Genomic DNA, 14,510 nt, shown 5'->3' on the forward strand with positions numbered 1-14,510 from the left:
TGAACAAAAGGAAGAATAAGAAAAATAGACATTTATGAGTAGGAAAACAATCTGTTTATCTATGCATGGAACTCAAAGGGTAGGCCATCTAGTGCAAATGTAAAGGCCTCAAGTCTAAGGGCCCAAGATTTGAAATGGCAACTTTTTTCTATTCTCTTTGATAATGAGGGAAAGCTGAATCATCTCTCCCTTGACTCCTAGTAAGGCTCCAGTTTCCTGAGTCTGTAAGCCTTCCAGCTGTAAAGGAATGAATGAACACCTGAGAAGTCTGGGTTATGTAGTCCTCTGCCTTGGGAACTATATCAAACTGTGTTTGGCTCCATAATCATGTGAGCCAATTCCTTATAATAAATCTTCTTACACACACACACACACACACACACACACACACACACACACACACACACCTTACTGGTTCTGTTTCTCTGGAGAACCCTAATACACTACCTAAATTAACCTGGAAGTCTGAGATGCCTCCTATTCTAGGAAGAAACACTACAGATTCATTAAGTAGGAGGGGTCTCAGAAACAGCAAACAGATTTATGCACTCTGTCTAAAAGAACAAAAAAAGTGAAGAAAATTTCAGATAACTTAGACTGATGCTATTTGCTCTTCTGTATATTGAAAAGTTAAATCCCTCTCCAGCACTTTGTTTGCATCCTTTTGTAAAGCTACTCAGATTCTTTCTACTTCTCTAGTGTTAAGTAAAAATACACCTGCCTGTTCTGGCATCTCCAGACACTAACAAGCAGACAAAAACTTCTAGGCTGGCATCATTTTTCAGAGACGGCTGATACTGTTCCACTTGAAAACTACAATGTGGTCCAACTTCAGCCTAGGCCTTCTCCATCTAAGTAATGTCCATTAAATATTCACAATATACTTCCCATGTCCCCTTCGTCCTCATCACCCCTCACCATTCAAAACCAGTATGTATTTCTGCGCTACATTTCAACAGCCATAGTAAATAGTTCACATTCTCCAAAGAAATGATCTCTACAGAGGATAACATAAGGCATATGAGAAAACATCTTTTATTCTCTCTGGGCCCAACCTGAATCATACCTTATGGTCACAACTTTTAGAGGCAGGCTATTAAATTAAACTCTCCCACTTTCTCTCTTCCCTCTCCTACTCCTCTGTCCTCTACTAAATTACAAAGGTATCTCTAACCCCATCCCTCACCCCCAAAACCAGTGTACGACAGTCAACAAAAACAGAGGAAAGACTCCTAGCCAAGAGAGACTCACCAAAGAGCAGCCTTCTTGTTCTGCTCATTCCAAACTATGAAGGGCTGATATGACCATACCATTGTTGACCCTCTGTCACCCTTTTTGGTGCACCAACAGTGGTTACATGTCCCCATTATTTATTTTTGAGACTTTTAAGTTCCAACAACATTCTTAATCTTCTTCATTTATTCAACTTTAAACACTTAAATGCACCAAAGAGCATGTGCATGGGACACTGTTAGGCTGAAAAAAGAAGGCCTCCCTCACCTAGGCCAAGTTGTTTGGGCATGATCACAGTAATCAGTATGACTCCAAGTACAGCCAGAACCAAGCAAACAGAAAGGTTTCAGAGATGATAAATGGGCTTAAAAAATTAAAATAGGACAACATAAAATCTCAATTCCTGAAGACCAGTGAATTACAAAAAACAATGACTTAGCTGTAGAAGCAGTAATGAAGTAATTCTATTTCTGTGAGGGAAATTATTTTAAGGTCCCCAGGATAAACAATGAGTTGGGGATCACTAAAAAAAACCTCGGAACCAAAGATTTCAAACATCTGTCTTTCTGTGCCTGTATGCTGCCCAACTCATTCCCAAAAAGGAACCAGAATCAGATTCCTCCCAACATAAGACTCCTAAGACATGTCAGGTTGGTTTCTGCAGAAGCTGCATCTTGTGAAGTAGCCTTTAAAAATAAAAATGAGAAAACCAAAGAGTACAATGATAAGCCACTTTCTCCTTCCCACTGTAATTTTTCTTTGATTTGCTCTCTGAAAATTTAAGAAAAAACAAGAATCATTAGTCTCAGATTCTTGAATTAATCTGATCTCACTTCGTGGCTGTGGCCAAAAGTAGATGCTTTTGTACAATTAAAACAGAAGGACTTTATATCAGCAGGACTTTAGGGCCCTGGTTCCACTGTATTTAGTGTAAAGTACACTAATGACAGGGTGGAGGTTGGAGAAAGAGGTGGAAACATCCATCACAAGGTAACATGACAGACAGCAGGACCCTAGCTAGACTTTAAGGAACTCATTCTATTCTGGCAGGGGAAACCCACATAATTAAGTTTCGCACTTACAAAATTATCGCTCTGAATTCAAGAATGAGAGGCATGTGGTTGTAGATACAATTCCATCTGTAGATACTAACTTTAAATTTAGAGAAGAAAAACACTCAATGAATTAATATTATGGGTTGGGGTTTCTTAGGTGACTCCTAAATTCACCTATGATTTTTTTGTTTTGATACAATTAACAGCCGTGATAAGAGGTCTACCATAGCCCTGGCTCAGAGGCGGTCTTTAGTTTCAGAAAGTCCATCGGTCGTGTAGTTGGCTGTCACTGCTAAATCTGTTGCTTGCAGAGGACCCAGAGGTCTGGGTTTGCTGAGTAGAGTCCTCACCATTTAAGCTCTTCCTACATACAGGACATGCGTCGTGCTGAAACAGAAAGATATCAGTCCACGTGAACAGCCTGACCTGAAAGCTAGAAGAACTAAATACTTAAGAAACCTGAGAGTTAGCAGGTAGAAAAACCAAAAGGGCATGAATTCTCACAGAGTGCATGCTGGGCTCCAAGTGTAACACCAGGACATCTCCCAAACAGAATTTCAACAGAACTGACAGAGAATTCCAGGCAGCAACTTAACAATAGCTAACACATATCACCTAGCAGAACTAATTAGAAACAATGACCTGAGATGGTCTAGAGCAGGGGTCAGCAAACTTTTCCTGTAAAGGAAAAGGTTGTAAATATTTTAGTCTTTGCAGGCCACATCACCTATGTTGCAACTACTCAATTCTGTTGATGTAGCACAAAAGTAGCCATAGATGATTTGTAAACAAATGGGCACGGCTGTGTTCCAATAAAACTGCATTTACAAAAATAGGTGGCAGGCCACAAGGACCTGCAGGCTGTAGTCTGCTAACCTATGGTCAGAGAAATTCCAAACAGATTAATAATCTAAAACACAGTAATGGTGCTACTAGGAATTAGGCAGGGACTAAAATCTGATCTGCTTGGCTCTCTATTAACTGTTTGGTTTTTGTTGTTGTTGTTGTTGTTGTTTTAATTTTTATTGGAGTATAGTTGCTTTACAATGTTATGTTAGTTTTTACTGTACAGCAAAGTGAAACAGCTATACATATACATATATCTCCTTTTTTGGATTTCCTTCACGTTTAGGTCACCGCAGAGCACCGAGTAGAGTTCCCTGTGCTATACAGTAGATTCTCATTAGTTATCTATTTTATACATAGTATCAATAGTGTATATATGTCAATCCCAATCTCCCAATTCATCCCACCCCTCCCTTTCCCCCTTGGTATCCTTACATTTGTTCTCTGCATCTGTGCCTCTATTTTTGCTTTGTAAATAAGATCGTCTATACCAGTTTTTACAGATTCCACATATATGCGTTAATACACAATATTTGTTTTTCTCTTTCTGACTTACTTCACTCTGTGTGACAGACTCTAGGTCCATCCACGTCTCTATAAATGACCCAATTTCATTCCTTTTTATTGCTGAGTAATATTCCATTGTATATATGTACCAATTAACTGTTAACTACACCCTTACTGTGAACCATCCCCTCAAGAAGATATGACTGGCACAGCTGCCCCATCACAGATGAGAGCTGTCTGTACTTACCAGTTCTAACCATGGCACAATACAACTGCTGTGAAAGAAGTGGTTGCAGGGTAACTGCCGGACTTCCTCCTCAACTGTGTAATCCTCTTTGCATACTGGACACTCTAAACCCTTATCTGTTGGAGGAGGAAAAGCCTTTTAAAATAAACAAGCAAAAAGAAGGAAGAAGAAAACTAGTCCAATGTCTTTAACAGCCAAAGGAATACACAAAGTAAAGACAAAGTGCACCCAAGGTAGAGGCAGATAGGAAGCGTGAATTTTATTTCAAACTGGGGATAGAGGTGGTAGTAGATAGGGTTATGAGAAGGAGGACTGATTAATGGGTCTGTTCCAATAAGGCCCAGACAGGACCTATATAAGGCTTACTTTTCAATGTAAAGAGTTGGAAGAACTGGGGCTTAAATTATCTTTTAAGTAAAACAGGAAAAACACCTTCCCAAGTGTGTGAAAGCCTTCTGGCAGTTTCTACTTAGGAAACACTGGCAAGCTGTCCACCACAACCAAAGGACTCATCTCAGCAATCTTGGCAGTTCCCATTCAGTGTCTCAAGCCACTTTTACCCTACTACTTTCTACATTACACATCCTATTTCATCATGGTTACCCTAAAGCCTCTTTTACAAGTTGTTCATTAAAAGCTGTACCAGGAGATGGTGCTACAGAACTGCAAGGCCCAAGGGTAGCTCGGCCTCCAAGTCCAGAGACAGGAAGCCCTCTTCTCAGAGAAAATGGCTACAAACTGAACGGGGGATACCAGGCAGCAAATTCCAAGTTTCCCAAGTTTGGCTAGTAATACCAGCTAGTCTATCTCCCCAGTAGCTGGGCTATGTATGTTACATGCTCCACAGTACTCAAGGCATTTGGAGTAAAATATCACTTAACAGATTCACTCCTTCCTCTCCATTCCCACTGAGCCCTAATTTTAGCTTCTACTTCTCATGCCTACTCTACTGTAACAGCCTCCCAGGTAGCATCCCTGACTCCAGGCCTTCCAAATATATCCTATATTTTGCTACCAGCTAATTTTCCCTAATATCAGCTTCACAGCAATACTCAGCTCATCTTCACTTGGATTTTCAGCTGGCACCTCAAAATCAACAAATTCAAAATTAAAAACATCACATCACCTCCTTACCCAAACCAGGGCCGGCTCACAATTTCCCCATCCCTGATGTCAGCACCACCTCTGTGGTTACAGAGTTGCAAAATCTTAGAATTATCTTTCACCCTTTCCCCTCCTTTATCCCATTATGCAATCAGTGATGAAAGCCTTTCTTCAAAATGATCTGAGTCTACCCTTTCCTTTCTGTTAGCATTGCCACCGTCACCTGAACCCCATCAGGATGCTGCAACAGCCCCTTAAATCTCTGTTTCTGCTTCCTCCCTCTTTCAATCTATTTTTTTTTTAATGATTGCTTTTTAAATTTATTTATTTATCTACTTTTGGCTGTGTCGGGTCTTCATTGCTGCACGTGGGCTTTCTCTAGTTGCACTGAGTGGGGGGCTACTCTTTGTTGCGATTCGTGGGCTTCTCATTGTGGTGGCTTCTACTGTTGCAGAGCACAGGCTCTAGGCACAGGCTTCAGTAGTTGCAGCACACGGGCTCAGTAGTTGTGGCACACGGGCTTAGTTGTTCCGTGGCATGTGGGATCTTCCCAGACCAGGGCTCGAACCCACGTCCCCTGCACTGGCAGGCGGATTCTTAACCGCTGCGCCACCAGGGAAGTCACTTCCCATCTATTTTAGACACTACCCTCCAAACTATCTTCCCTAAAGACCATTTAAATTCCCTCATTCCTCCATTTGGGGACCTACAAAACTTACCTACTACCTAAACTATCCAGCCCTAACTACTGTGCCAGTTTCAGGGTCCTCTACAACAAGGCCCCACCCTTCCTATCCAGTCATACCTCCCACCACTCCCCAAATCAGACTCTATTTCAGGTCTAATGAGGTTACACTCCTTATACCTGATCCAGACACCACGTCCATGTTGACATTCTTCATTGGCTCATACTTTTCCATATATAGAATAATCTCCCTAAGATGGCCCATGCTGTCTTTAAAATCTTCTGACTCTAAACTGGAATTTATGGGGAAAGAAACTCCCAGTCCAAAATAATGTCCCTATCACTAAGTTCTTTTAGTGCTTATAAATAAAATAATGTCTATGTCTAATGTACCTGAGTATAGGTCAGATGTGAAACAAATGCCTAGCCTCCCATTTTTTCTCTTCCTTTTCTCCCAAAGTCAGTATCATCTGCTCAACCACTTTTTATACTATTGTCTAATCATTTGGTAAGTTTTGTTTCCCCGAGTACGTTCTTCAAGAAATCAAGTCTTCTATACATTTGTACCTCTTTATTTCCTGCATGGCATCTAGAAAACCAACATGGTAATTGCTCAGGAATTACCTGTTGACTAACCCTAATGAAGGGGTAGGTACCTTCCATATCTGGCACCCAGGCATAAATTTTAGGAGTGCTACAGCTTCACTTGAAGATCTTTAGTATAGGAAATGGCTCAGATTCTCAACAGCGATAATAAGATGACAAAATACATATGAAAATGAACATACCAACTTGCTCCTGAGTTACTGTCACTGTTGGAAGAGATGTGATCTTTTCCTTGTCAGCTGGGGGAGGCCCTGTGTTTTCCAGTTGTCCTAAAAGCTACAAAAAAAGAAAAAAGAAAAAGAAGAAGTGGTAGACATCTAACTATCCCTAGGGAGGGAGCTGTTCCAGCTGAGAACAGTGCAGATATTAAAAATGTTAGTTGCTCTTACTTCTGCAAGGCTATGAGAGGCTTGGGTTTGCCCTTTCCTGCTGCCAGAACACTCATAATTGCTTTACAATTTCAGAGTGACATTAGTATAAGCCCACAGACAGACCCATCATTGCAGGGCCCACCTCTGGGCATAAAGCAACTTCGGAGACAGCAAAAGGGCTGTGATGTCACGAATAAAACTACAGCTTAACAAAACGTAATACTTAACCAGTTCAAAAACCTCATTTTGCTGAAAGGAAAAAAAGGGCGAGAGTATGGAAAATAGCACAAGGTAAGCCAAGAAATAGGTAAATTACTGCCTACAAGAAGACTTGGATATAAACAACATGCTTTCTATTCTCAGCAATCCACAAGGGAAATGAAAAACCAATTAAATTAAAATAAATATAAACAAGTAGAAGCAATTATACATGGCATGGGAATGCCTTTTTCTCTGCTTCCTTCCCCTACTTTGTTCCATCTAGCAGAAATCCCTGCTTCAACATATGAGCAGACCCTTCTTTTTTGTGAAATACTTGTTAATAGGATCCTCACAGGACTGAACAAGAGGCCAAAAATATAAAATAGTGTTGGTTATAGAAGTCTTTTTTCCTTTGGAGTTGAAGCTATCTTCTAGAAAGTCCCTAGGACCAAGAAAGTACATGGATGCTGAGCTAAACCCATAAACCATCTATCCCTTTAGTAAAATGGAAACCCACAAGCTCAAACTATTAGGGAAAGCAGAGTGACTGCTGTTTCAGAAAGTAGCAGAAGGAAAGCAGGAAGCCTGTGGAACCATGAGACACACTGAACAGACACCCTCAAAAGGCAGCTCCTCACCTGAGTTACAATGGCATCAAGCCCTGTCTGACCCCAGGCATAGTCCCCGGGGTTGGAGTGCAGCATCCCGCTCCTATACATGAGATGAGACACAGAGCATTAGATGGAGTGACCAGGCTCCACCTTACACCACAGAAAGATTGGCAGAGGAATCCTGTTCTCTCTCAGAGCTGGAAAGTCACTAGTTCTCTAGAATCAAGTGGCAAGTAATTTCTCAATAATTTCAAGGTCAAACAGATTATCCAGAAGCAGTCTCTCATTCTCTAGGAATTTTTACTTAACTGTATACAACATAAAATGTGAAGCTACCTAAAATACATGACAAACCAGAGTAAAAAAGAGTGACTCACTGCCTGTTGGTTAAGAAAAGTTTGTCTTCTCTGTGCCCATTTAACTTAAACATAGATGGAGCTGCTTTTTAAGGAGAGTTTTCCCTTCGTGATCAGTGAAAATCGACAGCAGACTTCCCTCATTCTAAGACTTGGCCTGTGGTCCTGGACAGTGAGGAGCTTTCACGTAGAGAAGCAGCCACAGCAGTGTCTCTGAATCACAACTTAGAGGAATCACAAAAGGGACTTGGCAGCACCTCTTTCTGGAGCTGTTGGTGTACTAGCCTGAATGACAGATATCCAGACTCTTTGGCTGGAACACGTTTAAAGAAACTAGAGGCTGGAAAATAGGGTAACTGTGTGGAGGGACTGAGGTCCCTTTGAGCAAAGAAGCCTTCTGGGGCAGAGTCAGAAGTGGCAAATAACTGTCCAGACAAGAGGAAATTCCATCTTTAACCCGTACCATACGTGTCACTCTGATACTCTTATTTCTTCTGAAAAAAACCTTACTTTAAAAAAAAGGAAGTTAAGCAGTATCTTTTCAATTTCAGAAATTCTTAAGGAATAAAATCTTCCCATATGATCTAGAGAAGAAACACACAAATCAGATACTAAGCCTGGTAGGGACCGTCTCATTCCCCAACTCAATACAACCCTCACACCTGAATATGAATGGAATCAGACACACCCAGTACCCAGACATCCTGTGGGACCAGGATAGCCATCATGAGCCTGAATTATAAAGAATAAGTTCTGATTAAGTTTGCGTTCAGCAGACAATGGCAGTCTTTAACAGCCTGCCAATTACACCTATATACTCACCTATGTAGCTCTTTCTTTCTCACTATGGCACAGATACTACCATACCTAAAATGATGCTATTGCAGGAGAGTAAGACCGAAGGCAATTAGTTACTTACCAAGAAAATGGGGATCCAGGAATGAATCCTGCAATGATCTGTTGTAGTACTCTGTTGAAGGAAAAAAATTGATAAGATAACAGACTAATGAAAGTACTCTATGATATCCATGGCTGACTAATCACCAACTCCTTCCCCAAAACACAATGGCTTTTCACTGACTATTATACAATAGAGAGCACCAGAAATCAGTCCACTACATGGTAGAGTGCTACTTTGCTATTATGGCTGTCTTTCTGAGCTCTACTACTTTATGTATTAATATTTTTATTAATTAAGCTGGAAAGGAATCTGATTGTATGGTTGGTTTTCAAACTATGATTCTTGGATCCGTGGCAGCAAAATGAGAGGCTGAAAGGGATGCTAAGCCAGGGAGATTCTGGACCCACCTCCCTACAACAAGGGTAGTTCCATTCTTATGTGTTATGCACATTGTGCAAGATACTATTTAAAGGGCCCTTTTTAAAAAGTTCAACAATAGCTAACTATACTATGTGTTTGTTTTAAAATATGTTCACAAGTTATTTTATACTCCTCCTTTGGGTGTAGGTTGGACTTAATGACTTTTTTTTTTTTTTTGAGGTACAACTGACATATAACATTATGTTTTTTGTTCAGGTGTACAACACAATGATTTGAAGTTTGTATATAATGCAAAGGATCACCACAATAAGACTAATTAACATTCATTACCATACATAGTTATAAAATTTTACTTTTTTTTTTAAACATCTTTATTGGGGTATAATTGCTTTACAATGGTGTGTTAGTTTCTGCTTTACAACAAAGTGAATCAGTTATACATATACATATGTTCCCATATCTCTTCCCTCTTGCGTCTCCCTCCCTTCCACCCTCCCTATCCCACCCCTCTAGGTGGTCACAAACAACCTAGCTGATCTCCCTGTGCCATGCGGCTGCTTCCCACTAGCTATCCACCTTACGTTAGGAAATTTTACTTTCTTGTGATGAGAACTTTTAAGATCTACTCTCTTAGCAACTTTCAAATATGCAATACATTATTAAAATGATAATACTGTAATGAACTATAATATCTCATTGTGGGTTTGATTTGCATTTCCCTGATGATACAGTCCCCGTGCTATACATTATATCCCCATTATTTATTTTATAACTGAAAATTTGTCCCTTTTGACCCCTTTCACCCATTTCACCCATCCCCCAACCCCTGCCTCTGACAACTCACCAATCTATTCTCTGTATCTGTGAACTCGGTTACTGAATTCTTTTTTTAGATTCCACATATAAGATCATACAGTATTTGTCTTTCTCTTTGTCTCATCTATTTCACTTAGCATAATGCCCTCAAGGTCCATCCACGTTGTTGCAAATGGCAAGATTTCATTCTTTTTCACAGCTGAATAACATTCCACTGTATATATGTACCACAATTTCTTCATCCATTCATCCATCAGTGGACCCTTAGGTTGTTTCCATGTCTTGGCTATGGTAAACAATGCTGCAATGAATAGAGGATGCATATATCTTTTCAAATTTGTGTTTTTGTTTTCTTCAGATGAATACCCAGAAGTGGAATTGCTGGATCATAGGTAGTTCTATTTTTAATTTTTTGAGGAACCTCCATATTGTTTTCCACAGTGGCTACACCAATTTACATTCCTACCAACAGTGTACAAGGGTTCATTCCCTTTTCTCCACATCCTCATCAACACTTGTTATTTCTTGCCTTTTTGATAATAGCCATTCTAACAGGTACGAGGTGATATCTCATTGTGGTTTGTTTTTTTTTTTTTTTTTTTTTTTGCGGTACGTGGGCCTCTCACTGTCATGGCCTCTCCCGTTGCGGAGCACAGGCACCGGACATGCAGGCTCAGCGGCCATGGCTCACGGGCCCAGCCGCTCCGGGAATGTGGGATCTTCCCGGACCAGGGCACGAACCCATGTCCCCTGCATCGGCAGGCGGACTCTCAACCACTGCGCCACCAGGGAAGCCCTCATTGTGGTTTTGATTTGTATTTCTCTGATGATTAGTGATGTTGAGCATTTTTTCATGTGCCTGTTGGCCAACTGTATGTCTTCTTTGGAAAAATGTCTATTCAAGTCCTCTGCACATTTTAAAATTGGGTTGTTTGTTTTTGTTGTGGTTGAGTTGCATGAGTTCTTTGTATATTTTGGATATTAACTGCTTGTTGGATACATCATTTGCAAATATCTCCTCCCATTCAGTAGGTTTCCTTTTCATTTTGTTGATTTCCTTCACCATGCAGAAGCTTTTTATAGTTTGATGTAGTCCCACTTGTTCATTTTTACTTTTGTTGCCTCTGCTTTTGGAGTCATCCAAAAAAATCATGACCAAGACTGATGTCTTAGAGTTTACTGCCTGTTTTCTTATAGGGATTTTACGGTTTCAGGTCTTATGTTCAAGTCTTTCATCCATTTTGAGTTAATTTTTGTGTATAGTGTAAGACAGTGGTCCAGTTTCATTCTTTTGCTTGTGGCTGTCCAGTTTTTCCAATACCATTTATTAAAGAGACTGTCCTTTCTCCACTGTATATTCTTGGCTCCTCTGTCATAAATTAATTGACCATATATGCAAACGTTTATTTCTGGACCCTCTGTTCTAGTCCATTGATTTAGGTGTCTGTTTTTATGCCAGTACCATACTGTGACTTACTTCTTAACAATAGAATATGGTGGGATAACTGTGACTTCCAAGGCTAGTTCATAAAAGGCAATGTGGCTTCCTCCTTGCAGCCTCTCTTGGATTACTTTCTCTGGGACAGTGCCATATCAAGCAGTCCTGTGCAAAGGCCCACATGATAAAGAACTGAGGCCTCCTGACAAGAGCCAGAACAAACTCGCCAGACTTTGAGTAACTCCCAGTTGATTCTTCAGATAACTACAGCAATGGCCAATGTCTTGACTGTAAGCTCATGAGACCCTGGGCCAGATCCACCCAGCTAAGCTGCTCCCAAATTCCTGGCCCAGTGAACCTATGAGATAATAAATATCTGTTGTTTAAGCCCCTAAGCTCTGGGGTAATTTGTTATACAGTAATAGATAACTAATACAGATTTTGATACCTAGAAGTGAGTACTGCTGTAACAATAACCTAAAACGTGGAGTAGCTTTGGAACACAGCAGAGGGCAGAGTTGGAAGAACTTTGAGGAGAGTGTGAGTAAAAGTTTGAAGAGCCTTTAAGAAATTGTAGAAGCATGATGGCTTTTGAGGAAGTTATGGGTGAGTACTTAAGGGAAAGTGAGAAAAATCTTTTTGGAAATGGGAGAGAAAGGGATCCTTGTTATGTAGTGGCAAAAGCTGTTGCCTGACATAACATGGAAAGTAGAAGTTGGGGCTCATGAATGGGGTGATAATGTAGCTAACAAGATTTCCAGACAGGGGTGTTGAAGGTTCCTTTTGACTTCTTCTTGCTGTATTAAAATGCAAGAGAAGAGAATAAATTAAAGGAAGAACAGTTAAAAAGGAGTTAAGACTAGATAATTCTGAAAATTCCTGGCCTCTCCAGATGGCAAATGATACTAAAATTAAGAAATGGCTTTAAAAAAAAAAAGAAAGAAATGGTTTCCGAGCAAAGATCAAATCATGGGCATTGCCGAGAAAATGGTTAAAGAGGAAGTCAAGAGTGTGGCTATAAAAATTCTTTGTTAAGACCTCAGAAAGAGGGGCATCCCTGGTGGTGCAGCGGTTGAGAATCCGCCTGCCAATGCAGGGGACACGGGTTCGATCCCTGATCCGGGAAGATCCCACATGCCGCAGAGCAACTAAGCCCATGCACCACAACCACTGAGCCTGTGCTCTAGAGACCGCAAGCCACAACTACTGAGCCCGCATGCCACGACTGCTGAAGGCTGTGTGCCTAGAGCCTATGCTCCGCAACAAGAGAAGCCACCGCACTGAGAAGCCTGCACACAGCAACGAAGAGTAGCCCCCACTTGCCGCAACTAGAGAAAGCCCATGAGCAGCAACGAAGACCCAATGCAGCCAAAAATAAATAAATTTTAAAAAAAAGACCTCAGAAAGTTCACTTAGTGCCTAGAGAGCTACTCAATTAAACAAATGAGCTTCTAAGAAGCTTAAGTGTGTTGTATTAGTTTCCTAGGGCTGCCGTAACAAATTCCCACAAACTGGGTAGCTTAGAACAACAGGAATTTATTCTCTCACAGTTTTGGAAGTCAGAAATCTGAAACTGAGATGCTGTTAGGGTTAGTTCCTTCTGGAGTCTCTAAAAGAGAATCTATTCCATACCTCTCTCCCAGCTTCTGGTGGTTTCCAGCAATCCTTGCTGTTTCTTAGCTTGGCGACACATTATTCCAATCTCTGCCTCGGTCGTCATACGACTTTCTTCTCTGTGTCTTCTGTGTCCAAATTTCTCTCTTCTTATAAAAACGCCATTGGATTAAGGCCCACTCTAACCCAATATGATATCATCTTATTTTGATTACATGTATAAAAGATCTTATTTCCAAATAAGGTCACATTCACAGGTACTGGAAGTTAGGACTTGAACATTACTTTGGGGGCGGGGGGTGGATATACTTCTACCCCACTACAAGTATAGTCCCCTTCAGCAATCCCAGCAGAAGCCCAAGGTAAAAAAGAGAATATATAAAAAAGATTTGTGGGTATAACTTTTGTTAATGGCATGAATCTCACTAATAGTAAAAAGAAACACTGACAGCTTAAACTGAAAGGTACAGAGGCAGTACAAAATGAAAAGAGACCCTTTGGGCCCTCAAAATTCTACTGGCAAGAAGCAGGCTAAGAAAACTATGAAGCTGCAAATCTGGACTACTTTTTATGGAAAAGAATGACTCATACGGTGGAATCAAGAGCCACGGAGGAAACAAGAGCTGCAGAGAAGCATTCCTGGGTAGAAGTAGAACTAAGTCCTAATCAAGGAACGTCCAACATTTATCCAGACAAACATTAAAATTGCTACAAATCAGTGACTTCTTTGTGCCTTTCATCTTCTCCCTTTTTAAACAGAAATCTCTATACCTGTTTATTATACGCCTGTCCCATCACTATATGTTGGGTATATGAGGGGTAGAAAACTTGCCTCCTTGGTTTATAGATCTGCACACCAAAAGGAATTATGTCTGAGGAACTACACCCAAAGAGCCTCATCCACACTTGGACGTAAGTAAATGACAATAACCTGGATTTCAAGTTGATGCTGTACAGGAACAAGACTTTTGGTGGGTCTTGGGAGGAGGTGAATGTATTTTGCATATGAGAGAAATGTAAGTAATTTCTGGCCAAAGGTTAAACTGTGGTAGTTTTCAAATATGTCTACAAATTCTTTAATACTCCTCCCCTTTAAGAGGCAGAGCTTAATTCTCCTCCCCTTGAATGTGGACTGGACTTAGCGACTCACTTCTTACAGATAAAGTATGGCTGGAAGGACAGTGTTTGGCTTCCAAGATCAGGATATAAAAAGGCATTACAGTTTTTCCCTTCTTCCTTTCTCTCTCTTGGATCACTTACTCTAGGGGAAGACAGCTGCCAAGTCATGAAGACACCGAAGAAGTCCTACAGAGAAGTCCACACAGTGAGGAACTGAGGCATCATGCCAACAGCAATGTTAGCTGACCCATCTTGGAAGTGGATCTTCCAGCCCCAGTTTAGGGTTCAGATGACTGCAGCCACAGCAGACATTTTGATTATAACCTCATGAAAACCTTTACCAAAAACACCTAGCTAAGCTGCTCCCAAATTCCTGACCCTCAGAAACTGTGAGATGGTAAATGTCAGTTGTTATAAGT

At 40.7% G+C, this 14,510-nt stretch overlaps 1 protein-coding gene across 2 annotated transcripts in view; it reads right to left on the reverse strand.

Annotated features, from left to right (window-relative positions):
• Positions 1-1,019: 1,019 nt before the first annotated feature.
• Positions 1,020-14,510, reverse strand: part of RNF115 (ring finger protein 115) — a 61,647-nt gene continuing 48,156 nt past the window's right edge. For both annotated transcript variants that reach the window (XM_059048186.2, XM_059048205.2), the window contains 5 exons: positions 8,742-8,792; positions 7,494-7,566; positions 6,466-6,559; positions 3,889-4,004; positions 1,020-2,675 (listed from right to left, as the gene is read on the reverse strand). In XM_059048186.2, the coding sequence (XP_058904169.1) occupies positions 2,544-2,675; positions 3,889-4,004; positions 6,466-6,559; positions 7,494-7,566; positions 8,742-8,792 (466 nt within the window). In that variant the 3' untranslated portion in view covers positions 1,020-2,543. The remainder of the gene's footprint in view (positions 2,676-3,888; positions 4,005-6,465; positions 6,560-7,493; positions 7,567-8,741; positions 8,793-14,510) is intronic.

The sequence above is a fragment of the Kogia breviceps genome, chromosome 1 (genome assembly GCF_026419965.1).
Source record: "Kogia breviceps isolate mKogBre1 chromosome 1, mKogBre1 haplotype 1, whole genome shotgun sequence".
NCBI lineage: Eukaryota > Metazoa > Chordata > Mammalia > Artiodactyla > Physeteridae > Kogia > Kogia breviceps.